Source organism: Betta splendens, chromosome 16, assembly GCF_900634795.4.
Source record: "Betta splendens chromosome 16, fBetSpl5.4, whole genome shotgun sequence".
NCBI classification, from domain to species: domain Eukaryota; kingdom Metazoa; phylum Chordata; class Actinopteri; order Anabantiformes; family Osphronemidae; genus Betta; species Betta splendens.
In genome coordinates, this window is record NC_040896.2 from 20,432,901 (window position 1) to 20,460,215 (window position 27,315).

Sequence of the window (27,315 nt, forward strand, 5' to 3'; positions counted from 1 at the left end):
AGCAAAAAACAGACAGCGGGTGGAGGAGAGAGAGGCCATCAGAAAGCGGGGCTGAGGGAAGGACGAAGGGGACGGTGCAAACTGTGCCATGCGACATTCTTAAAACCACACTTCCCTAACTCATTTCCTTTAAAAACAATAGGGATGGGTAACGACACTGTTGCAAGGTCCCCCGGACCAATTTTGTGGAATGTGAACCGAATAAATTTTACATCTTACATAAATGCTTTATTTGAACAGGCATCAGATCAAGGAGGGGGTGTGCACTTAACAATCAGACCGAGCCTTCAGTGATTCTTTGTGGGTCTTTTGTCTTGTGCCATCAAACGTTAACATTATCAAATTGTACCGAGAGATGCCGCTCAAGCTTTTCCCAATATAACGTCCTTTATGTTTCCCCCACTTGAGTGAGCACATCTGTGTGCATTTGCAGCAAAGCATTCTGTTCCTCATAGCATTATCCAGTGGGTGTGTGTGAAAGCTGCTCCTTCTCTGTGGTGGAGGTGTGTGTGGGTGGGTTAGAGGGGAGGCTGGGAGGCTGCTGAGACCCCGGCGTTATCAGCACCAGATGCAGGTTGACTTCAGACTTTGAATGGAAGGTAAAGAGAGAGAGGGGGAAATTAATGAGAGTCATAAAGGCAGCAGGATAAATAATTAGCCAACTGGTCCAAAGAGCCGTCCCTTCATTTGCAGTTGCAAATAAATTCTCCCTGCGAAGTTTGTTTGTCAAAACTGCAAGCCGATGCCGTTGGCGCTGTTGTCGCCGTTGTCGACGCACTCTCGTGTGCGAGTGTGTGTTTTTTCTCTGAGATTGGTACGTTGCTGTTTTTCCTGTGCCTTCCTTGCTTAATTTGTCAAGCGCGTGCATTTGAGTGACAGGTTTCTCTGTCCTGCCGCTGATAATTGGCCGGATCGGTGCTTCATCCAAATGTGTTCAGCACAGACAGACAGAGAGAGACGAAAATGCCAATTTAGCTGTCGTAGCGTTCTTCGTAAATCCTCTGGATGAGAGGGTGTCATATCCCGTGGCCACATTTTGGTTCAGAATATTCCTAGGACATAATGTTGCTTGTTAACCCTTGTTGACGTCGCCCGAGTCCACTCTGTGCTACCGGTAAGACGCCATCGCGCCAGCAGTCGACGCCTTCCCACTTAGCGCGTGGCTGCCGCGCCGTGGCCCCGGCAGGATCAATGCTCATTTCTGCTGCATTAGGGGGCACTTTGCTGTGCGTCGATCTGGAGTGTTTACATGCGGTTCACTCCCTGAGGATTTTGCATTATTGTTGTCACACTATATGGAGCGCAGCCACTTGTATTGTTCTAATACGCCACTGGTAGATTTGAAAAGAGCTGAGCAATCACTGAAAGACTTACATTATCCACCGGTCTTTGATCGCTATTCATGTGTCTGCGCTAAGTAATCTTCCCCTCTAATCTCATTCACCGATATAAATAAACAAGTAATGCTGTAAATGAGAGAGAGCACATGAGTGAACATCCAGAGGATTATGGTAATTTGTGGATAAATAGAGGTGTTTAAGAAATGTGACTTTTTATTAGGAAAGTTACTATTTTTTTTATCTGCTTTTCACTCGGTGAACTCAGAGAAATTAATCATGAAGCTGTGCTTCACTCCAGAGTACGTGATGCAGCGATGATCTTTTAATGTTTTGATGCCTATTTAGTACAAATATTGTGTTTGGCAGTTTCTGAGTCGGTTGCTCAGCAAGGTGTTGCGATATAAAATTCAACTCCCCTGGGAATCATACAGTATATACTGCAAATACTCCAGTGTTTGCTTACTGTTGATTAATAACGGTTACAAAATTAAAGCAGTGCGCAGTAAATACCATCCAAATCCACACAACCATGTTGCTGACTGAGTTTTAGGACATTGCTCCTTTTTCATGATCTCTTTCAACTTGACATTTGGAAAGTCAGAAATCAATTGCGTCTCCTTCGCGAATGAAAGGTGGAAAAAACTCGTATATGACTTTAAAGTCAGCCTAGTTCGCCTTTGACACGGCGCATTACAAAGGGAAAGGAAAATCACACTGCATACCTGATCCATAAAAAAAAGCCTTTGAAATGGATTGCTGGGTGGGATCCAGCCTGGCACAAGTCGTGGCATTGATGGCACAGCCCCTGGGCGCAGGGATACTTGGCCTGGACAAGATGGTTGCTGGGCCCGTATCAGTGGGCACTGGCCCGTCCTCGGGGAGCTCCTAAGCCATGCCGTCTGAAGAAGAACTGATGGGGTTGGCAGCACATATGGGCATGCGACGGGTTTTTTATTTCAGTCAAAAACAGCCCTGATGTTATCGCTTTTCCGTCAGCAGCACAGCGACATCACAGACCAGGATGAAAAAAACCCTACAAATTAACTTTAGCACTAAAACTTTTTTTTTTGTCCTGCACTTACTACACAGCGTATGCGTCCCAGGTATTCGGGTCCAACTGGAAACCACTGAATGTAATTTCTAATTGGCCGTTCCCCCACCAAACAGCAGCCTCTGATGACTGACACCAGTCTGATGAGAGACAGGAAGATGACAGCCGCAACAGTTTTTTAGAAATGGCTAGTTGATAAACTTCCACCTTCCGATGGTAAGTTGAAAAGAGAGAGTTCCACTGTTGGCTTGGCAGAACATTAGACATGTCTCGCAGGCAGGCGGGGGCAGGCGAGGGATCGAGCCGTTTTAATAGGGCTCAGCCAGAGGTGACGGGAGCAATGCGTGCACTGAACTGGAGGTGTGAGCTGGGGCTGCCAGTACATATCTTTTGTCTTTCATTATCTTTATTTCCTTATTATTTTAAATGGCCGGTGTGTGTGTGTGCATTTTTTTCTTCACTAGAAGCTTTTTTGATATCCATTTAGATTGGAGCTTCATTAAAAAACCTCAGACAATGGAGTGACTTCTAATTAAGAAGCGCCGCATCTGGCCCCTGGCACCCTATCCCGTTGTTCCATCTATTTTGCTGGGGAGAATTCATTTGTTTCTTAATTAAGAAAAACACCAATAGCGTGAAAAATCTGCTTATGGTACCTGAATCCTAATTAGTTAAATAGTGAGGGGAAGGGGAAAACACATTCCAGTAGCCCTAGAAATGAACTCGGAGCTGATAAAAATGAACTAACTAGCCTTGCATAAATCGAAGCTGGGGAGAAAGTGTACCATCATTATGGCTAAGACAATATGCAAACTATCTTCAAAGAAATCAAATTGCCGGAATGTTTTCATTTGCATGTATTAACCATTAACATAATGAGGAGAAGTGACATTGGACCCGGATTGTGTGTCTGTTCGGATTGATAACTCTGCTGCATCTGCAAATAGTCTCCTCTGCAAAATTATGCTAGCAGTCAAATCAGCGTTGAACTGTGGAGGGAGAGAGCTAGCGGGCGGGCGGGCGGGCGGGCGAGCGAGCGAGCGAGCGAGAGGGTAGACTCCAGCTTCTCTCGGTTTTATCAGGCGGCTCTGTGCAAACCTGCTGCAGTGTTGAATCAGAGCCATCATCTTAGGACAGCTATCCTTAAACAGGAAGCGGCTGCAAGTCATTGTCTCTGAAGCCGCCGTGTGTGGGTGGAGGTTAGAGCGTCGTGTAGGGGCTTGTGTCCACGCGGCTACTGGAGATGGACATTCAATGGGCACTCTTCACACTCGACCCTCCCCCCTCTCACACACACGACTCCATAACGACTCAGCATGGCCCACATTGGCAAGTTGGCGGGCAACCTGCCAAATCCACTGTGTGTCCCCTTCTGCAGGCGCCACGCAATATACTGAACTGTCTTCAATATTTAAAATAATTTTCCAACACGCTATTTCCTAGGATCAGCCTCTTAGGTCAAATTATTCAATTAAGTGTCTGTTTATTACTGATACCAAAGCTGGGTGGCGGTCCTACTTATCACCTTTTTTGCAGATTGGTGTTCTCGCAGAATACCACCATAAAGATTGCCTTGACTGTAATTAAAATGGCACAGAGACAAATTTGGTGCAGGGCTAACAGAGGCAGGGGGAAATTGCAGGGGCTATGTTCTGTCATCCAGTGAAAAAGTTGAGGCCGTAAAGTGGCGAAATTATCGTTGGCGCGCTACTGTACAAAAAGAACATCCTCCTTGTGGGGGCGGTGTTGTCGTCGCAAAGCGTTTGTGTGTGGAAAATGCTCTGGAAATAGCGTCCGTCCGGCGCTGACTCAACCTAGCGAAAGGGGGTGACGGGTGGCTGGGGTGGACGTCCCGAATGCAAACCTGGGCTCGCATCCATCCTTTCATTCCTCCATCCATCCATCCATCCATCCATCCATCCGTCCATCCGAACATCCATCCGTCCATCCATCCATCCACCCGTCCGTCCGTCCGTCCGTCCGTCCGTCCGTCCGTCCGTCCGTCCGTCCATCCATCCATCCATCCATCCACAGGGCCTGTGTGTTTGATGCGCTGTTGGCAGGCTGCAGGGACACGTGTCTCCCGCGCCTCGTGGCAAATACTGTATACCTTCCACGGTCTTTGACTCCACAAGCCCGTGTGACTTCTCAGGGAAAAATATGAAAGAAATCAAAGCACCAATAAGCTGAGGGTGTTAAGCCAGGGAGGAAAAAAGAGAGAGAGAAAAGAAAGACCTGAGCGACTTTGGATTTTGACAGAATCTTTGCGCGCTCTCTGACAAAAATTTGCATTGTTATCGCCGATAAGTGGCGATGTTTTTACTTGGTTGTACATTTTTGTGAAATATGTAAAATGTAAACCGAGCCTCTAACGATTCCCTTAATGACGCGGATCTTGCTTTTCTCCCCCGAATCGCGTCTTAGCGAGGCTTCTCAGCGCGGGATGTCTGATATCTGAATATTAAAAGGGAGTTTCAAGCTCATCTGCAAATGTGATTTGCACATATCACACTTCTGCAGTCGTCAAGCTGCTTCATCGCCAAGCTTCTGAGCAAAGAAGGCTGGGGAGGGTAGGGAGGGGAGGGAGGGGGGGAGAAAAGGAAAAGAAAGATGCACATATGGGCTGCTATTGATGTATTCCATTTCTGACCTAATTTAAATCCCTGCCAACGAGCTCATATGCATACTGTACATTTGCTAAATTACAGAGTGTAAACCTTGCCTTCTCAGAGAGACAGGTGTAAACATCAATGTTGTCATAATGCACCACCGGTAAATATGATAATCGCGCCATGCTGCAATAGAGCACAAAATAATTTGGACATCATTTTGATGCCTGAGGGGCCCAGGGGAATGCCCTCCAGCACGAAGGTGGCCCACTGACATGCTATACACGCCAAGATATAATTATGACTGCCTGTCTTTGTTCCTCCCAAGCTTCCTCTCAGAGCACTTGTAATTTGCTTGTGATATTTTGGTATTCTTTACGATTGACTTATTCTCTGCGGACTCGAGTATTACATGGGTGTAAATGAAGAACGCGCGGAGCTGCCAAATCCCAAATTCCGTAAAGTGGATAGCAGGAAGTTATTTCGTGAGGCCTGATTTGAAATTTCGGCTCGGCATTCTGATACACGACGGCACCTATTCCTCTTTGGATTTTGGGCGCGCGCCTCGAGTGTCATCGCCGGCTATCTGTGTGGGACGCCGCCGATAATAAGGGGCAGTGCCAGAATATCTTTAGGGTATGCAGCGTGTCGAGCTGCAGTTTGTTGTCATGATAATCCCCTCATTTGTAATGTCGGGATCAGCAGGTTACGGCACTCCACTTGCCTGCCATGTCAAGACTTGGGACTGGCGAGGTGGATTGTCATTTCTGAAGCAATATTTTGACAGCGCCTTCACTTTGCTCGTACGCTGCAGCTCAAAGGTCAGAGCTGTGCCACTTCCATTTACTGTGTGTGAACACTCAATCCCTGAGGAGTGGAGCTCTCTGCGCGAGGCTCTCCCTCCTTCGCGTGCGCACCTTTCCCGTCTGCCTCTCGCTATTTAACTCGTGTGTTTTAGGAGATGGGTGTCAGGGCGCGTCTCGCGCACGGCGCCGTAGAGGGTCCCTAAATGAAGGGCAATTACGTCGTATAAACCTTAACAATGGAGGAAATGGAAAAAGGCAGCTTTTTTCCAGTTTAGCTCACTGTGATGCCCGATTTCCCCTCCTGCCATCATTCCAATTAGTGCATCGCGAAGACAGCTCCCCTTCCCTCAGTCACCGCTGTGCGTTGCCTGCCTCATATCACACACCACTGGGTATTTTTTTAAAAACATCGTCTGGTGTGATTGTTGCTACTGCACAATGTCTCAATGGTGTAGCTGTCATCCATTTTCCCATGTGCTCTGTGCCACTCCTCAGACACCGAGGCAGGTTATGTCAACCAAATAAGGCACTTGTCAGTAATACAAAAAGACATTGTTGCTGCTCCATTGTTACCTGCTCTGCCAGCTATCATATAGGAAGTGATGGAGTGACGGTGTTTTGGAGTGTGGTGCAGCTCTCGGTCCCCCCAGGGGTATTATGGGTGCAAATCTCCCTCACACAGTTCTGCTCCGGGCCACGGAGAGCATCATCATTAGCCGGAGCAGATGGAGAGGCTTCGGCGCGGCTTCCTTCTCTCGCGCGCGTCGGACCGCGCTGCCGGAATCTAGTTTGATACGACGCGAGTGGTTGTAGAGCAGCAGCCGAGTCCCAGACAATGAATGATGAAATCCTCGTGAAATCAGATGAAAGCTACAGTGCACGCTCAAGACGACCGTCTGATTCATCATTTATTTGTGGAGCGATAATAGTGGAGTTCTGGCTCAGCGCTGCGTGCGGTTACAGTATGTTTGTGTTCTTTTGTTTGGCGGAATGAAAGCCTGGTGATAATGCCTTGATTAAGTAGGTAGTTAATGAACACAAAATGTATGGAATTGCTGCACTGGTCGGTTAATGAAGCCATTCTTTACTATTTTCTAGTGATTAAATGGTTAAGCAAGAAAGTAACTCATTACTCAATGATGAAGTCATTATAAGCTGCAGATTTAACGCTGTATTTAATGGATTTTAATGGAGACCTCTTCTAAAATATTGTTTTTATTAACCTGTGCGTCACTGAATGACACCATTTTTATTTTTGACCCAGATTTACACATTTTAGACAAACATCTTAATTTTTTATAATTTTAGAATTACATAATTTGAGGTCAATTGCAGCTTAGTTTTGTATATTATTCATAAAAATATCAAGGCTGATAGAAAAAGTTAGGCCAAAGTTAAGCCCAAATCTAAGCAGCTAATCAGTGAAATCATTTATCAATGAGGAGTATTTATCTCCAGCAGCCACTAGTTCCCCATTGATGCAGCAGTATTTCAGTGTGCTATGTAGAGGCCTCCCTTTCCAGGGAGCGTGTGTGTGTGTGTGTGTGTGTGTGTGTGTGTGTGTGTGTGTGTGTGTGTGTGTGTGTGTGTGTGTGTCTAAAGCACTGGCAGAAGCGTAATCTTCCAGCAAGAAGCTTCACATGGCCAGATCAGGAATTAGGAGGGAGGCTTGGGTGGGGGAGGAGGAAAAAAACCCATCTTGGTCTATGTTTTAAAGGACAGTGCTTTGAATGTCATTTGACAATTTCCTTTTAATTAGAACTAATTTACAGAAAGATGCCCACCAGCTAATCTTTACAGGATAATTAACTTCTATTTTCTTTACTTTTAATTAAAAAGTGGAAAAGATTTAGCTGATCCATAAAGAATTGTTCTTTTGAAATGTTCATCAGACTTCACACTTCTTTGGCATTGGTAATATTTAGATCCTATCTGATGTTCACAGTCTCCACTGAGTTATTGCGATGATTTTTCTCCCCCCTTATCCGAGGTATTAAGAAGTGGAACTATCAATAGTAGAAATAGGAACCAGAGGCAAATTAGAATTGAATTAATGAAGAGTTCATTGCAAAAAGGAACCCCCCCATCCTTTATAATACTGGAATGAAATTGGCATCTTAGATATATCCATTTCATAGAAATTCCTTGATGGGGAAATGTTGTTTTATCTACATTATTTGATACAGTAATCATTTTCCTTTTCTGAAGCTTTCCTATTAATTCTTGATTGTAGACTAACAGTTTCAGCACTCACAGTTCTGCTGTTTCCTATTCCCCTATGCTTTTGCAGGCATTAAAAAGTAAATGGATACAGTATGACGCGTTTCGGGTTAAACAGCAGCACCTCATGAAGCACTAAAGACACAGTAAAGTGCCTGCTGATGAAAACTCCCACGACTTCGTCAAAGCTGGTGGGGAAAAACTCTTTTCTTGCCTACTGTTAGCAACCTTCCAGCAGACTTTACTTAGTGGAGATAAAGTGAGCCAATATGAGGTGAGCGTGCTGTAGACAGAGCCTCCACTTGTCTGCCGATGAGCCAATGGCTGAAGATGGATGCCCCCACTTAACAATGATAGCTCCCTGGAGGAACCTCACTCAATGGCTTCATTAAAAGTGAACGTTCTAGTGAAAAGCTCGCTTATAAACCAGTAATTAAGACCACACATATTTTGCCTGCTTTGTTTCAGCTGTCACATCCGGTGTACAGGCACATGGTTGACTTTTATTTCCTTATAAGTAACCGAATGGCGCTAATAAATCATTCAGCGAGGGGACAAGTGAGCGTGTAACAGGAAGGACTTAGGCAGCACGCAGGCCAATGCAACAGCATTTTAATGTACTCACTGCCCCCCCCGCAATGCAAATGTTACCCTGCAGGACAGGCATGAGCACAAGCCATATTAGTCGGAGGAGAAGCTTTGTGACTTTTATGGACCAAGCATCGCACCATTGTCCACTTGGACACTGTGTGTGTGTCTGTAAACTCCAGAGAGACAAGTAAAGGCGGGAGAGTGAGGCAGGACCCCACTAACTCCGCAGAGGAACTGGCTGGCATCTGCTGAAGCCCTCGGGCACGCTCAGAGGTGCCTCCAGCATTTTAATGGCATAGTCAAATGCCAGCATGTTTTCATGCCATTCCAATTCAAATTCACTGGATAAAGAAGTAAGAGCGTGTTATTCCCCTTCAACGGTCCAGACAGAAACACTGGGCGCGACAACACACAACTTAGCAACTCTGCAAACATGCTGTGTCTGATTGGAGTAAGATACTCTATAAAATTGTGTAAACAGTGTTGAAAATCGTGAACAAAAGCAAATAATATCATTGTTCTGCATGTGGGTAGCACAGCTCTGCAGACACTGATAGCGACAGCGATACCCCCCCTCCTGCCAACGGGTGTGTCTCCATCTTACTGCATGAAGTGTAAACATACAGTACAGTACTGAAAACTTCTCTAAATGCATGATGTCATCCAATCAGATTTAGATGCCTTGTCATGTCTGGTGCTGCAGCCTCACAGAAGATCGTGTGTGTGTGTGTGTGTGTGTGTGTGTGTGTGTGTGTGTGTGTGTGTGTGTGTGTGTGTGTGTGTGTGTGTGTGTGTGTGTGTGTGTGTGTGTGTGTGTTTTCCAAGGCTGTGAATTCATTTATTCATCCGACGTCAAACTCGCCCCTCTCCTCCCTATCCGCCCCCCCCTTTTTTTAAACCACAGTTTCCAGTCGAGCGTTGGTGCTGACTTTTCAAGCAGTTTGTTGACTGTTGATTGTAAGTGCCCAAATTTAGGAAGGCAGCCATTTCTAATCATGAGAATTACATTGCTTAGCAACCGGAAAATCAAGTTAAACAATACCATTGCTTATTCGTGGTCACAGACTGTGGCTCTGAGAACACATCAGTCTCCACTGAAGCTGTTCCACCCTCCTCCCAGCACACGCGCACTTACACACAAGCTGCCACTCGCAGACAATACACAAATGGAAATTTACTTTCGACTTTCGTTACCGCATTAGCTACACATTTAGTTTGATCACAGTGTACAACTTGGAAAAAGCCTCTTTTTTTTTAGTAACATTTATGCACTATGAAAAAATGTATTGTTTGAAATAGAAGAAATCCTTTGAGAGTTTCTCTGGCATATTAAGCTATTAAGAGTTAAATAGTATCTATTTCATTACAGTGATCAAGGATTAAATTAGAGGCTTGAGCCCTGTAACATATACGCTAAGTCTCCTCCAAGACTGAGGGAGCCCTCTGCTTCCCAAAGGTCATTAGAGCTGAGGAGAGTGTAGCCCCCGCCCTCCTCTCGCCTCCCTCTACCTTCTCCTCCCTCTATTCTGTCCTACACTTACAGTACCAGCTCATCCTGCAATGAGAGACAAATTATTTTTTTTCCTTTCTATTTTTCTGTCTGAGAGCGAGTATTTAGCCCATTTCTTTTCTCCAGCTGTGGGGGTAAACATACGAACGCGTATCTCTGCCTCAGATTGTGCAGCTATACGCAACTTGAGACAAGTCCACATTTCTACGCTTACTCCCCCGCAGAAGTTTGAAGAGTCCTGCGGAGTAGCAGCGCGTTCACCTGCGAGTGAGAAAGGCCCAGTATCACTGTTGGCATAAAGGGCCAGACACAGAAAGCGGAGTTGGCAGAGGTTGAGCAGTGTGGCCCTGTTGGATTTTAGAGGCGCATTATGCATTCATGTTTAGTCTCAGGTGCTGCGTTTTATCCCCAGGCCAGCTTGGACACATTTTCAATGGACCTTTTGGATGAAAACCTGTATAGGTGGGAGCAAAAATGATTTCCATGCTTATAGAGATCTGCCTCTTTGTTCTGTCAGATTCAATTACCTCACCTCTAATTAGGGAGCTATAGAGGAGGCTGGGTTTGTGATCCACACATCACACTGTGGAGCCTGCTGATAATGTGAGGTATCACTATCACAGCGCGGCCATGAGCTCCACACATTGCGGACGCCTAAAAAAAAAGCACGCCATGAAATTAGCAGCCACTCATACACATACACATATTACACATATTTGTTTAGTATCTCGGGAGAAGTCGCCTCTGAGTTGTTGTTTTTTTTTATTTTTTATTTCTGTCTTAGTCCAGGGAGGGAGACTGGTGTTTTCCTGAAAGATATGCTTATTCGACAACCTCTGTCTCTCTTCTTTTCCCCGCTCCCCTTCCGCTGTGACTCATTAATCCTCTGTCCATCATATGGCCTCGGAGTATCACCCCATTTTATAGACTCGGCGGGGGCATTACCATATCCCTCACTCCGCATGGCCGATCCCTATCAGACAGAGGCCGTGCCATGAACAAAAGAGTGACTGTGATCAAGCCTGCATTCGGCTACCAGCGTCTCTATTAGTATTGGCCGCTCCTGCTGCACAACTGTTTGAACAGGGCTGAGATTTCTCTCTCAAGTCAGAGGAAGAGTGCGATGAATGTGGATGATACAGTTCAGGGTGAAGGCTGCATGTGACAGGGCTGTGGGTGCGCAGGGATTCCTGCACGCAGCAGGCTCAGACGGGGTACAGCTTCCTACAACATCCTGAAAAAAACAAGCATTAGATTTCACCAAACCAACGCGTCCCCTGGAGAGTAAAGTTCAGGAATTAATACTACACTAGAGTTATTTAATGAAACAATTATGCTTCCTGATGAACTGATTAATGCTTTAGTCAAGTGGTTTCCAACCCTTTTGGCTTGTGACACACTTGGAGAAATGGAGCATCACTTATCACACTTTTTAACCTTTGGGCAGACTATTTCTAAAATTTTTTTTTTTGAGTATGTAAAATAATTATTCATAATAAAAAAAAAAACCTTCTGCATAAATTGTGTATTTATTTATTTGTTTTATTGTTTACTATTTATTATTATTTTTAAATGGCTAAAGACATGGAATGGTGAGTCTGGGTATAAATGTTTGTATAGGGAAAGGAATTACTCATGGACAACCTAATTTAGTAATTTTAAAATATGGGCAGTTCATATTTGTTGGAGTGGGATCTACGAGCAGAGCGTTTACTTTCAAAGTTCCAGTGTTTCTTCTGCAAACACAAAGACATGACATCAATTCCTGAAAGATTTCCAAAACTGTGTATATGCTTTGATCTGATATGATGTCACGGGAAGACAAGCGTGGAGAACTTATAGATTTGTGTGTGAGAAACGCAGCGCCGTGTCGTATGAAGTTGAATGCGGACGCTCTCTCTGTAGTGTTGTTTGGCCATCTGAACCCCAGCGAAGGCCTGATAAGAGGTTGAAGCAGCAGACATTGCTCTGGCCCAATTCGTCAGCAGACCCTATAGAAATGCACCAACAAGCGCGGGTCACACAGTGAATGTGACAGGATTTTAAACAGTACACAACTAAATATAGCAGGGACGCCACTATCAGAAAATGAGTTAGGAGTGTGGTGCTGGTCGTTTAGAAAGTCATTATTCTTATCATTGCTGTCTCTGAAATAATTTCAGGTCTCTCTATGCAATGAATACTGTATAATAAACTAAACATGTAAGAATGTGAACAAACTTTGGTCATCTACGCAGTCCCTAAGAAGTAGCCATCAGACCCCCTGAAATATCTCCGAATGGGTGGGAGATTTCATTTTTCCATATTCAGGAAAGCTTCCAGGATCTCTATCAGTTTGAAAATGCTCCATTTAGTTACTATCTGCTGGAGTGGGGAAGTGAGATGCCCTTTTTCTGAGTCTATTAAACCTCAATTCTATCTCATCTTATCTGCCTAATCTTTGTGTCTTATTGACCATGAAGTTTATCTTTAATCTCCCTTCACCCTTATTATCGCACACACTGTAGGTCTATTTTCTGTGGTGCAACGGTGCTGCTGTATTTGCCGCTCGCACGCATAGTTCTTATTCAGCTGTGTAATGGAAGGTGCACAGAGTGTGTACATAGAAATGTAGTTCCCCCCACTTTCTTTCACACTGTCTTCAATTGCCTTGGCAAGAGCTCGCCAGTCATACAATCTCCCCTTGATACTGCGATATTTATCTCTCCGTATCATCTTAAGCAACGGTAGACTCATCGAGTCACTTCACGCCTCACTTCACTCCTCGGCGAATCAGCAGAAGGCATCAGATAAGATCATAAAACTGTATCCTAATTTAAAAGCTGCACTCTGCCGCCACAGTGTCTATTAGAGATCGGTGTGCTAATTCTTTTCATGTTCAGGGCTCCTGCAGATGTAGACTTCTACAAAGGAGTCATTTATAAGACTAATGAAAAGAAGCAAGCAGTTTGTGGACATCAGGGGGGTCTTTTATGAGGCTCAGTGCGGGAAGAAAGAGAAACAGGAGAGGCCCACCAGCCCCACTTTTCTGAACTGAAATTATTGCTTTATTAAAGCTGAGGGGCTCACTCCCCACTACAATAGAACAAACACGCCGAAAGGTGTCAGGAGGATATCGGTGTACTCTGTTTGAGCCTCAGGATGATGCACGAAAGGCTGCAACATGCTACAGTAGCTCATGTGTGACAGGAGCAAACACGGACAGCAATTTTGATACGTGCGTTCACTTTAAACACAACTTAACTTTTAATAATTCACATATAGGCTAACCATAAACTTGGAGTGCCCCTATACTGGTTTGCTGGTAATTCTACGGGTACAGATTTTGGGGGAAAGGAGCGGTTTATTATCTTAATAACACTGAAACGCCGGGTGAGATGTTTTCCACAGCTAATACAATTCAGGTAGTAGTGCAGTAATTCCATCAATGCCCTTGATTGAAGCAAAATAGTAATATGCAAATACCAAAAGAGATGTACAGCTACAAGCAAAACTCCGAAATCATTTAGATTTAAAGAAATAATATTGCACAGAGGGGGGAAAAATTAATCACACGGAAAAGTGTCTCCTTTAAGATTGCACTGGTGTATTACCCGGAGGCACAGAATGTAAATGGAAAATCAACATTGTACCCTGTGATAAGGGCTAACAAATTAATAAAAGTATTTTATTTCCCCCTCCCATGCTGATGCCTGTATGAAAAGTCTGGAAAGGAACTTTCCCCCCCCTCTCCTTCCATCTGTGTGAGGTTTTGTTTTGCAGGTAGCGGGATTAACATCAACGCTCACCTTGGCTGCGTGTCAGCTTGTTTTCCAGAAAGCGCACAGCCTCAAAGGGCTTTTTCAGTAGCTATAATGGAACGACCTGAAATATTAAGATAAAACAATCGTCTTTGTTGGCGCGGTTTTATGTTTGCCTGAACGTGGGGCGTATGGACAGTGTGGTGCCAAGCTGCGCGTCTACATTTAGGATTGCAATAATAGACACAAGGAGATACAGATAATTTTTATTTTTTTTCATGTAAGCCTGAAGGATGTGATGAAACAGCTGAACATCTCCCTCCTGTGTGTGTGTACACGTATGTGCGTTTGCTCCCTTAGGTCCTCTGGAGGATGGCCTGGAGGAAGAGGAGGAGGAGTGTGTCTCCGAGGAGAACGAGCTCATGGCCAAAGACGAGTTCTCGGTGGAGGAGAACTTCACCGCCGAGTTTGAGGCCGAGAACATGAGCTGCGAAGACATGGAGTACTTCTGCAACAAAGGCAGGCATCCTTTCCCCCAGCGCTCTTTTGAATACCTGATATTAAAAAGACAATATGTTAATAATCAAGCCGCGTGCCAAGCATCGCAAATAAGTTAAACCCCTGCCAATGGCGTCTAATAAAATTGCCCGACGTGTTCGAATCAAACCTGGCAGAACTTGTACTCCCGTGACGATCTCCCCCACATCACTGCTTCGACTTGAAACTGTCCGTTCCGATATTTGATCCTCGGCGTCCGCGGCGATGCTGGCGGTGGTTTGATCTGAGGGGTGGCACCAGCAGCACCGGCTCTCCCTGTGTGATAGGTGTGCTCCGGTGCACCAATGCACTGGAGAACGTAGCACTTCCCTTTGAGCCCACGCTAGAGATCTGTGGACGCTCGGCAGCACCTGCTACAGTTTGGAGGTCCAGCACTATAAAGCGGCCCGGCGTCGCCAAATGCGCCCGAGTCCTCTTTGAACTCCAATTCAATTAGATTGCTTCTTTGTATGTTTGTTTCATTTCGGTCACACCTTGCCATCACAGGAGCTAATTTGTGGTCTGCTCCAGGTTACGGTGTGAAGATGACAGACTTGCCCCGCCTCCCCTCCCCCACGTCCCTCCCCACCCTTCTTACCCCCCGGTCGCGTGTCTTTCACTACCCCAGGTGTCCCTACTCCGACTAGCGCGCGGGTGCCATAAATTTGACTTTTTAATGAAGAACTGGCGCTTTGAATGTCTGCCTCTCCGTTTGCCTTTCAAAGAGAAAATTGTTTAGAATTATTTCTTCACACTTCTAAACTGATGTGCCTCGTGGGATTACATTATTGAGGGGAAAAATAAATCTTTCATGTTTCAGGTAGGCTATGCCCCGCTAATCGTATCAATAACGCTTTCCTTTTGTTCTCCAGAAAAAGTTGAACGGCGCAATTGTTCGGAAATTGCAATTACCAGCGACGCCTCGTTTGTTGCACCCTTTGTCTCCCTCTTAGCGTGTCCTCACTCCAACTTCAAAGCACAATGTATGGTCTCGCAATAACCCAGTAGCTATGAGGCAGATGTTGCACACATTTGTGGTAATAGCGAGGCGAAAAAGTACAACTTCTTGTAAAATCTTTGCTCGAACCTTGTTCCAGGTCTTAGATATTTCTATTGTCTTGATTAAAACCACTGGAGGAACTGCGACTTAAATCTTCTTTCCCCATGTTTGTGAATGAAGTCAACACTAAATAGTAATCCAAAATGTCAAATAGTCCTTTTTTTAATCGGGTCCGTATTACTTTGCTATCAAAGCTTACAGTAGTTAAGTCTCCCCTTGCAGTCTAAGACCCACATGATGTACTATCCGTATTTCTTTTTTCCTGGTGGCAAGTTGTGTGCAATCATCAGGTGTAGCCTTTTCTCCATGATCCCCTCCTCAATTAGATCTATTTAAAACTAATGTCAGAGTGGCTTAAATTTACCTCACTTATGTGGAACTGCCATGAATTAAACACGACGCAATCCTAGCGGCATTAAATGGTTTAAGTGTGTTATTCCTCGACTATAGGAGGAAAAAGAGAGCCCCCTTGATTAACTAAACCCTCTCAAATGTGATGGCGCGCTGTAATTAGCCCTGTGCGGACTTGAACGTGGGTTTTAAAGAAGCCACTCATCCCATGGCCTTTATCTGCCGCTGCTTCCCGGAGAATAAGGTCTCCCGTGTAAGGTTCCTCCACTGAGCAGTGACTCTCTGGTCTTAGCTTAGCCTTGTATCTGTGTAGTCACTCTCTGAAATGGGCTTGTCAGGGGGACCTAAAACCTCCATTAAAAGTTTCAGTCTATAATAGGTATTAAAAAGCTGTAGGAACACAAAGAGGAGTACCAATTTTCATTAACATATGAAGCACTTATTAACTTTGATCAGAGTGCGGTGAAGTAGCAAAGCCGCTTAAAGGCGCAAAGGTCAAGAAGTTGAATGCCACCAAAGACTCAGCCATTTGCCTTAGCCTTGCAGAAAAGGGAGTCCCCAGATAAGTGCATGGAGCACCTTGATGTCCCATCTTGGTCTGAGGCTAAGGAACCTCTAAATTGCGTGATGGTTGACTCCATAACCTGTTTAGTTAATGCTGTCAGGGCTCGGGATTTTTTCCGGCCTCCCCACTGATGTGGCTTGTACAATTCTGGTTGCCTCACATACACTAGCCATAAATGTAATTACATTATAAGCACAGTTATGTTGATTGATATGAATATATTTGTTAAGGAATTTGTTCAACAGTAGATCTGCATCACCAAATTAAAATTCACCACTTCACCACTACCCTTCAGATTTGGGTTGTGCCGACCTCAGCTACTCTGCCATTGAAGAGACATTATGCAGGGCTCCATCACAAACAGAACACTGGGTGTGAAAAAAAGGGTTGGTTGGTCCCATGGAGCAGAGCATAGCCACACATACCTGTAGAAGAAATACCCTTGGCCTTCACTCGTGATTATAACAGAATCTGGCCTCGGACGACTTGTGCCGCCCGGGTTAGTTTCTATGTTTATAGAGCTCATCTGAAGAGCTCACAGATGAACACAGTGACTTCACAGCAAGGATTTATGCTGTACTGACACACCTGGCTCCATAATGGTAAGAAAGATATCTTTTTATATACACTGAGTGGCATCTTTTTACTGAAATGGTGAAATTTCACCTTGCTGTTTCACCCCCTCCTCTTTTATTGTTGGCTATGTGTGAAGTTCAGCGCAGGGTGTTGCCACAAGCTGTTCCCTTTTTACGTTCCAAGTGTTGTCTGATGACAAGCGACTTCCTTAATTTGCTCTGACAGTAAATTTACATGGCGTTTCATGCACTTTCCTTTCAGGGGAGTCTTTTTACGACTCTTCTGCGCCGTTTTCATACTGGAATAGAAACGGAAGGAGAAACATTTTTATCACAGTGGAAGTGAAAGCCCAGGACTCTATTCACACCTTGACCCTTCAAATAACCTCTTGGTGCTTAATTTGACTCGCAGCAATCAGAGACATACAGTAACAAACAGAAAGTGCCCGAATTAATTATGACACTCTTTGTGTAACACAGAAGTAATCAGACTCTCCAGCAACGGAGGAAGAAGATCTCCTTGGCTCTTTCGCCACAGCTGCCAGTGCCCAGAATTGTAAATGTTGAATTGTAATGCACAGTTGATGCTGAGGAATATGGGGAAATGCTAATTTGCGGTGCGATAAGATGAATCGAGTCATCCCTTTAGCCCCATTTGACTCAGTGGAGGAAATTAATCATTAATGTTTGTTAAGTATGACAATCTAACTGGGCCAGATCTACATGCTCAGAGACTGAGGCAGAGTGAGATAAAGACCCAGGCTGCAGACAGGGAGGAAAACTGCCAGATTCTGTAATGATGGGAATTTATTGGCATTTAAAGAGACAGTGGCAAGGCATTTCACTAATAGCCTCCCTCCATTGGAGTGCTCTGCCTGCCACAAATTTCATGCAATTCGAACATATTTTTCAGATAGCACAGAAGTCTCACAGCTATGCTTGACTTTGGTGAAAAAGGTTTCTTCCTGGAATTGACTTTATCTGTCGCAGCATAATTTGCATCAACAACCAAATACGCAATATCGACTGTGTAGCGCTAGCACTGCTGGGGGGGCGGCAGGAACCCCCCCACCCTAATCCACACTAACTTACACTTCTTACACTTGGAAAGCTAAAAGCTACCAACCCACACCAGCAAGATTATGATTTAGGGTTAGGAGAGAGAGTGGCACCGGGTTCAAGTCATCAGGCCAAGAGGTCAGTACAATATAGAACTGTACAATCCCATACGAAGACTTAAAAATACTTATACTCCATTTTGCAGAAATTGCGACCTGTCTCTAGGCTCGCTGGTCAGGATTAGAGCTGTGAGCTTCTTAAAGTCACACACAAAGATTGACATTTTCAAGGGCTTCCTCGGCAGAGACAATGCTAAAAGGGAGAGGGGGAAAAAGCCAATATGACTTTGTTGCTACCTTGCTCGAGGAATTGTTTGTGTAAATCGCCTATAAGCTTATTGACCTGAATGTGAGGCGCGCTGCGTGTGACTGCGATTTGGCTAGAGAGCTGTCCTTTGATAGAGCAGCGATAGGGCTGATTTTAACAGCTCACTGGCTCTTCTCGCATGCCCGCCAACCCTGCGCCCAGCAGGCCGCCGCGCCTCCCCAGCCCTCCCTGTCCCTTCTGTTCTCTTCTGCCTCCTCTCACTCAGCCTTATCTCCAGTCGATTGTGCGGAGAGAAGGAAAGATGTAAATTGCGATCCAGGCGATAATGTAGACGATGGTCATTGACAATATGTCTCTCTTGATAGCAGTGCGGAGGATTTCAATTCAGAATGATGAAACAAGGGGTCTCTGTTACTCTACGAGGGGATGAATGAAATGGGGCATCTCAATTTATCTAGTCCTACAGTACATTTGTTTAATAAAAAAAAACATATTCCTTGTCTTCTATCAGCCTGTACTGTAATTAAAGGAGTGCTGCTCCAGCACTTCTTTCTCCACTCGGCTTCTTCCTCGTGACATTTGTGCAGGAAACTTCATCAAAGCCCTGTGACATTGTTCCCTGTGAGGTTGCCTGGGCGATTGTGTTTAAAATGCATTGCAAACTGTGTTAGATAGAAGGCAGAAAATCCTTAATCACTGCTTAATTAAGGAATCATCTTGTAGCTTCATTTCCCGGGCTGTAATTAAACACTTCCAATACGTTTCGTTACAGGGCTTAACATGTTCGCCTGAGATCAAGGTAGTGCCTTTAATGTTATCTCGCCAGCTTTTTTTTAACTCCGCTCTATTGGAAGGAACTGTTGATATACGCCTTTGTTATCCTCGTCATAATACGAGCCTAGTATGCTAAAGAGGTTCTCCAGCCCCAACAATAAATAGTGGGAGAATTTAGTGGAGTGGGCTCCCTGATAATGTACTGGGAGAGAGGAGGAGCAGGGGGAGAAATCGCCAGCCTAAGCAGACACTTGCATAAGCAAAACTGGGTCATAATGACCTCACGTACTGTAAGTAGGACATTTCTACAGACTTCCCTTCAGCATCACTTTTCTCTTTCTATACGTCTCCTCTATTAGTGTGAGGTAGAGAGCTGACATCCTCTTGGCAATGTTTGCTGCCTTCTTTGAAGTGAGACACTAAACATGTGTGTTGTGCGAACTCGATCTGCAGATTAACTTACGTGAGGATGGACGTTGATGGAGTGTAGTGGTGTGTGTGTCCTGTGGCGGTTGACATGTGGAAGCTGCTTTTTTTGAAGCATCATGTAGTGTACAGTAGGCTCACCTCATCATCTGCTGCTGGACATAACCTGTACAAATTTATCATCTGTCATCTCCAAGTATTTTTAGATACATTTCCATATCTATCCTTTTTTCCTTCTGCATGCAGTGTAGTAATCTAGTGAAGTAATCCAGGTCTGTCCCTGACCATTCACTGTGGGCTTCAAAACATCAAAGGGATGGAAGCGATACGGTGACAAAAAGTAAAAGAAATGTTCAGCTGCCACGACATGCCCCGAGCTGGTTTGCCCGACTTTAGAGAGAGACGCTCTGTGGAGGCGCGTTGGAGTTATTTAGAGCACCACACTAGGGGCACCTACTAAGCACAGATTTATGTGCCTGTACAGTCGGAGTACAAAATGTGCTTACTGTTAACATGCAGAAATAGATGCGTTCATTTTTTACAGCAAGTGCATCCAGGAACGCTCACGTCGGTTCGCTTGCTCAGAGGTGTAGTCTCTCTAACAAGGCCTTAAAGCCCCGACATCCTGGAGAGAGATACCCAAATATCCCTTAGCGTGTTCTGTGTGAGCCCAGAGACTGTAAATCAGCTCCACATCCTATAACACACATCCTAGCTCAGTCCACAATAGATCAAACAGTAATAAATAGCCACCTCTCTCCCACACATTGCTTTCCTTCCTGTTCCATGGGGCTTCTTCCTGTTCCTCCAAGCACTCAAGGGAGGCCTTTGTACATAAACTGTGCAGCTGGACTTGCTATATATGTGTGTGTGAATATGTGTGTGTGTGTGTGTGTGTGTGTGTGTGTGTGTATATTTATATTTAAACATTTTCACTGACATGTTTGTGTGTTCATAATGCATCACTTACCTTTCAGGATAAATGAACAATGAGTACTGCTTTGTGTCCCGTGTCTTTATACAGTAGAGATTAACTTTTCCTGTCTTGCAGGAGAGGAGGATGGCAACCGAGAACCAGGAGACGTGGAGATGGAAGGACAGGGCGAGAAGACCAGGCATTCATCAGCAGTGCCGGACGAATGGGATGGTCCAAGTAAGAAATCCTATCCCTGTCCTAGGTAGCCTAGAGCAAACATCAGACAGAGTCACTGGAACTAGTAACAGCAGGTACAGTGGGTGTGAGGTGGGAATGTGCATGCCTTACAATGAGCTACTCTCACTATATAGACATCAGCGTCTATTCATATAACAACAATTACTCTTTTTTTTTATAATGTTTTGCCCTTTAAGTAAAAGTTACTTCATCAAAGTAATGGATAAAACCTTGAACAAGATAGTTGCACAGCAATTACAGCTCAGCAGCCTGCATCCACAGTGCTGAACACACAGAATGTGATTCCTTTTAATGCGTGAAACGACCTTAAGAATTTACTGCAGGTATGTGAGTTTGCATTTAAAAAAAGGAAAAGAAAGAGAGAACGAGAGAGAAAGTGTGATGGGGGTGCTGGTGGATTTGGGCAAGTTGCGCTCGCTAGCTCGAAGCCCCCCGGGGTGTGTATTTTATACTGACAGTGAATCAGTGTTATCGCACCTATCAGATAATGCATTTATCATTAAATTTCACATTTGCATTTAAATCTGGGGAAGGAAATGAGCATTGCTGGCTAAAGATAAGAGCGCTGGGACGACAGTAATAAACCATCACTGTGATCAGTCAGGAGACGGGGGCTGAGGGGGTCAGCTCAGAACTATGGGGGCCGTGACAAAAAAGAAGGCGTCACATGAGGAAAAAGGCCCTTTTTGGGCTGAGAAAATGCTGAGCTTCAAAATACTGCTTTGAAAAGGAGCGATGAATGTTGCATGACTAGATGTACGGCTGACTGTAATTGTGCCCCCCCTTAAGCCATCAGAATGAGAATTAGGGGCGCAGAAATAGTTGGCTGAACAGGTAGCAGAGGGAGAGAGAGGAAGAGTCCTGGAGTTTTTTCACCCATTACTGTTTGTTATACTAAACCACAGCCTGAGTGATGTTGATATTATCATCTAACTTCCACAAGCGAGCTTCGATCTGCGCACTCCATCTTGATGTTGGCAGCCAGGATTATTAAAACAACAGCATCTTTGTAATCATCATGTGACCAGTTTCTCAACATCTCTATGATATAGCAACCAATTAGTGGGCGACTTAAACCGAGGTGTCCGTGCCCCGCCTTGGTTTTCTCAATGGGCAGCACAGAGTGGGCAGAAATTAATCTTTGAGCATAATAATGCCATTCAGTCTCCCATCATGGCTGCCATGAAAGGTCATTTCCCTTTTTAATTTTTCCCATTGTGCTGGAAAAGTCAGATGGGCATGTTGTAATTTGACTAAAGAGGGGAATCAGACAATCAGATATGAACATTTGAAATGACATGACTTCCTGTTCAAAGCGATTAAAAGCAAATTTATTTAGTTTGAGTCTGTCTCTCTTTTAATCTCTTTGTAAATGTTCGGCATTCAAAAGTTCTTTGTTATTCTTTGGCTTAAGTTTAAGCAGGTGTGATTATGATCACCAACAGATAATTTTTAATCACGGCGCGTGTGCATCTGAATAGGATGTGTAATGGCCGTTACATAAAAAGCGAGTGAAGCCTTTTAATGAGGTGGGCTAACTCGGAACATGCCCACCTGCTTTGGTGATTCGATTGAAGCACCTCCACACCCGCTTCCCTTTTGCTGAGTAACAACAAAAGCCTTTACAATCTACATCGTGTAATTGAACTTTTTTTTTTGGTCCCTGCATTTCATCTCCACTTTAGTAACTCATGTCAAGTGCTGTCCGCGATTGCCCCCCCCCCCCGTTCTCTGATTGTCTTTCTCTGTGGAACGGCGGAGGACTGCACCAAATGACTCGCTATTAATCTAAAGGCTGGCTCTTTTTCGTTGTTCAGAGCGATGGTTCTGTGATGTGGAACACCCAGCGAGTTCCCTTTCTTTCCCCTCGTCTCTACGACTATGTCCCTAAGCGAATCTGCACGCCGATTCCTTGTCTCGTGTTCGCTTCTCGTCACGGATGTTTCGCAATCAGCCCCCTGATTCTGGAGATAGAGTGTCATGCTATTCTGTTCATTTTTATGAACTAGTGATGATAGGAATCTGACTCGCTCATTCTCTCCCACTTGCTCTCCTCGGGGGCTAATTGGGAACGGTGTTAGTTAGCTAGCTGACTCTGCTAATGAACCTTCTCTCTGCATTATCTGAATGGCTGCTCGTGTAAACCGCACCCCCTCCAAGAAGAACGTCGTGTGCCTTTCCTACAGTATATTAAAACGCACCCAAGGCCTTTGGCTGAACAAAAGATCAGCTGTCAGATGCAGAGGCTGTAACGTTGGTACAGTATTCAGTTTCATCCAAAACGCCTCCGGATGACATCATCTGAGCTGATGTCACGTGTGCAGAAAACAAGTGCGATTGTTAAGCAAGTAGCGTCTGCAATAAAACACTTTTGCATATTTGAATCCAACTGTACTCTGGAGAGTGACATATGCTTTTTCCAGTTGGTTAGGTGTTAACAGTCCCACATTGTAAGCGGTTAAACTCCACTCTCTAACTTCTACTGCCAAATAATTGTGCATTTCTGCCTTTGTATCACACAGTGGCATTAAAAGGATGCTGCTACAAATACACTTTAAAGGAGGTACATGGCAAACGAAGAGATGCAGGAGGAGGAGGAGGAGATGAGTGTGACAGAAGCAATGTGATCACCTTGTCCACAAATCTCTTCCCTTGGCCGTCCCTGACGGCCAGCGTGGCCCAGCTTGCTCAGCTCCCGGTGCCAGCTGGGCGCTGGCCAGGGCAGAGCAGGGGTCAGCTGAAGGAGTGGCCATGTGAGAATCTACCTGAAGATCAGACAAATATGCACACACACACACACACACACACACACACACACACACAGGTTCGTCTGACCCGTTCAACCACCCCCGTTTTTCCCTTTCAAGACATCAGATGTGTGCGAGCTGCAAACGCAGCTTCACTCGGATGTAAAAAGTCTGGAGTCTCGTTTTTGACTCCAGCCAACCCAGAAGGGTCTGCGGCCGATCTGTCTTCTTATAGTCTCCAAAAAAACCACACAATAACATCTCAGGTTTAATGCACATATGTCACGCTAGGAGAATTGTGGGACCAGATGGCCACGATACCGTGGCAGGTGCCTCAACAAATGTTTGCGGTTGCCTGTGCTGCTATTTATATCGTAGCGAACACAGACATGCAAATATTTGCAAAAGGACAGTGGACCCTTTCTGTTGGGAGTCACAGCGATCACAAACATAGACAGATGGGATTAAACTTTTTGGGCATCATTCACCTGAACCTCAGTGAAGATGGCAACATAAATGTTGTAAAATGTCATTAAGATGTTGTTTAAACTGTAAAGTCCTCATATCCTCAATGACCAAATCTGACAAAACTCGAGTGCGAACAAACTTTAAAACCAACAGTCCATGCGATTCGTTTATTCAGGTTGATCTGCGTAAACAAGGCATTTTCTAACTCCGCACCCAAGTCCATTATAAAGTCAGGGTGTCGTCAAGGAAGGAGGGGCGAGTCGAAATGAGGGAGAGAGACAAACGAAGCACCCAGATGCAGATTAGGCTGCAGAAGATGAGGGTGTAAAAGGGATTTAATGGTAGGATGGATTAGAGAAATCCTTGTAACAATGTTAAATAATTATGGTTCCAGCCGAGATCAAAGCGCCATTGATTGAACCCCTCAAGCCTTCAGCACACAGAGTCTTGGAAAGCAAAGATTGGTAAACTAGTGCTCAGGCCACTCCGCTGCTCCAGTTAAATTGGATTGGAAATATTAGGATATAGATGAATCCTTCAGGAGGCTTTCGCAAAGCTTTTGTCACCGGAAATGTAGCTTGGGAGCGGTATGAAAGGTTTGATAGTGTACTGTCTCGACAGAATCGTAAGACGGGAGTGTCGCAGCTGTCTCCACTGATACCTAAGCGTTTTAAGTAGACTTATAGACACACTTGACTGTTATATCAGCAAACTGAAAAACTTTCAGCGCAAGCTTTCATTCAAGGTTTTATCCCCCCCCCCTTCCCTCCCCACCCCACTTCGTCTTGTAATCAAGAAATTTGGATGTGCATCATGGCAATTCTGCTTTCGAACGGCAAGGTTTTATCTTGCTCCTCCAGGGGTTTATTCAAAGTCCTCTGACAAGTCTCACAAAACATGAATGACACCGAGATTGCTGATACTGATGATGAAAGTCCATCATCAGCTTCTCGGCGAGTTTCCGGGCCCTGCGTGCTGTAAAAAATTAAATTGCAATCAAAGTGCCATGTGTAAACATTGTCAACCTTTTTCAAAAGCACGTTTACCGTTGATGAAGGATTTTTCATTGTATGCTTCACCTGTGTGCAGCGAGAACCCCCCCCCACAGTACGCCACAAACGCACTCGCCAATTCACAATGTGTGATTATAATGATGAAATATGCAACAAGAGATTAGACAAATCACTGTACTCCTGTGCTGCATCGGCGTGATGCAAATTTAGTCACTGATCCGCTATACTAAGAGGCTTTATGAGGGAACTTCATGGTTGTTAGTTATATAATCTAAAATAGGGCAAAATGCAATCACTGCTCTTATCATAAAAGGAAGATGTCACTATATTCAGCTCCAGTTTGGTGTGGGTATGTGGGATGTGGCACACTGAGAATGCCCCTAATAAGATAATTCACTTCCAACCATTTTGTCAGCATTTCGGCTGATTCCACGTCCACTTACAGTACAATGCCATCTTCTCACTGTATTATTTCCGCGCACGGTCCAAAAAAATTCATTTGAAGTCGGAGCTGTTGCTAAATGCGAAGCTGGGGAATGTACCTGGCTGTGCCCCCGGGGCTTCGGCGTCTGGATGCGTCTGCCGTGCGGCGCTTCACCCTCCCCAGAACAGAAGCTGCAGTGTTTTGTTCTACGAGGAGTCCTGGTAATTGGTTGAATATTTCATGTGTGTGTTTAGCGTTAACATGGAGACACTGCGCTGGGGGATGTAGCACTAGGTAAACTCTGGATGGCTCTATTGAAACTTAGTCACGTGTGGAATTTTTTATTACTTTTGGGCCTTTTTTAAAATAAGACTTTTAAGTAACTTTTGTTTTGTTTGCTTTTTCTGCACACCTTTATATTTTACATTCAGCTTAAATTTAATAAAAAAAAATCCTTGGGTATTAGAATACATAACCCCTAACCCCAGCCCTCTCTCTCTCTCTCTCTCTCTCTCTCTCTCTCTCTCTCTCTCTCTCTCTCTCTCTCTCTCTCTCTCTCTCTCTCTCTCTCTCTCTCTCTCTCTCTCCGCCCTTTCTCCTTTAATAGACACTCTCTTTTACATTTATTTACATTTTTCACATTGACAGGTATTGATATCAAAACAGTGTCCCCCACCTGTGAAGGCCTCTCAATGGTGATGAATGGCCCGGACCAGCTTGGCTTTACTGGTCATGCCAATTCTACCCCCTTCCTCTGTGTTTTCTGTTCAGGGGTGGTGGGGGGTGGACCCCGCTTGTCAAATGAATTAAAATACCAAATAGTAGTAATAATAGTGATAATAAAAAGTTTATAAAAAATGGCATGTTCCTCCCTGATTGTGCACATGTTGTGGTATTCAATTATGCAATTTTCATTGGCATATTAATCATCTTTTCAACAAACAAGCCACCGTTAATTAAAGCAAAGCATGGATAAAGACGTGTTGCCGGATCATCACTCCGTTTATCACCGCACACAGACCCGCAGTTAAGTAAATTCAGGCTGTGAGATGAATTTCAATGGTCTCCCTGTTCCTTCCTGTGTGTGTGTGTGTGTGTGTGTGTGTGTGTGTGTGTGTGTGTGTGTGTGTGTGTGTGTGTGTGTGTGTGTGTGTGTGTGTGTGTGTGTGTGTGTGTTATTTATACACAGTCTTCGTGGAGGTGGGGTTAGTGACGTTTCATCTTGTTGTGTGTGGGTAAATTGAAAAGCTTTTTTCATGGAGGCCATCGTGTCACTGGCAGCTGAGAATGAGCTTAATTGTTTAATACAGACGTCTGATTCATGTGTCAGGTTTTTCCTCTTTGTTGCCGCCCCTTCTGCACAGATGTGAATGTTAAAAACGTACCGATTAGTCAGAGTGACTGAGGTTGAATGAATTTAGATTTTTCCCTTTGCTCCCAGTGGTCACACTGAAGGTGGACTGGTGGAATTCTATAACATCTCTGTACACACAGAACAGCTTTCCCCTGTTTTTTTTTTCTTTTTCCTCTGGCTTTTTGTGCCGCCCCTGTGACTTGCTCATTGGTGGGTGGGAATGGAGATTATTCAGGATTTGGTAAGATATGGGCTCCTCTCTAATCATAGCTCACTGCCTCTACTGTCATTCAGTCACTAAATGGAAGTGGGGAAAATGTCTTGGTGACAGGAGCAGCCAGACAGCCATGCAAGCACTTGAGTTCCGCCAGCAGAAAAAGAACTCGAGGCATCTGTAGACATGTCGCTTGTCCCTGTCCCTTATTGTGGAGCAACTTTATCAGCAGCAGCCGCTCACCCACTTGCTTAACTGGAGGGGCCAGTCGCCTCTTAACTTAAACATAAGATCTTTGTGGTTTGAAGCACTCGGCTGCTCTGCGCCCAGTGTGGATCTGAAAGGCGAACACAACTCCAGTGTTGCTGTCGTCCATCACA

At 44.7% G+C, this 27,315-nt stretch overlaps 1 protein-coding gene across 2 annotated transcripts in view; it reads left to right on the forward strand.

Moving 5' to 3' along the window:
• Nucleotides 1–27,315, forward strand: part of zfpm2a (zinc finger protein, FOG family member 2a) — a 126,779-nt gene that overhangs the window by 38,719 nt on the left and 60,745 nt on the right. For both annotated transcript variants that reach the window (XM_041067944.2, XM_029130253.3), the window contains 2 exons: nt 14,228–14,386; nt 20,593–20,694. In XM_041067944.2, the coding sequence (XP_040923878.1) occupies nt 14,290–14,386; nt 20,593–20,694 (199 nt within the window). In that variant the 5' untranslated portion in view covers nt 14,228–14,289. The remainder of the gene's footprint in view (nt 1–14,227; nt 14,387–20,592; nt 20,695–27,315) is intronic.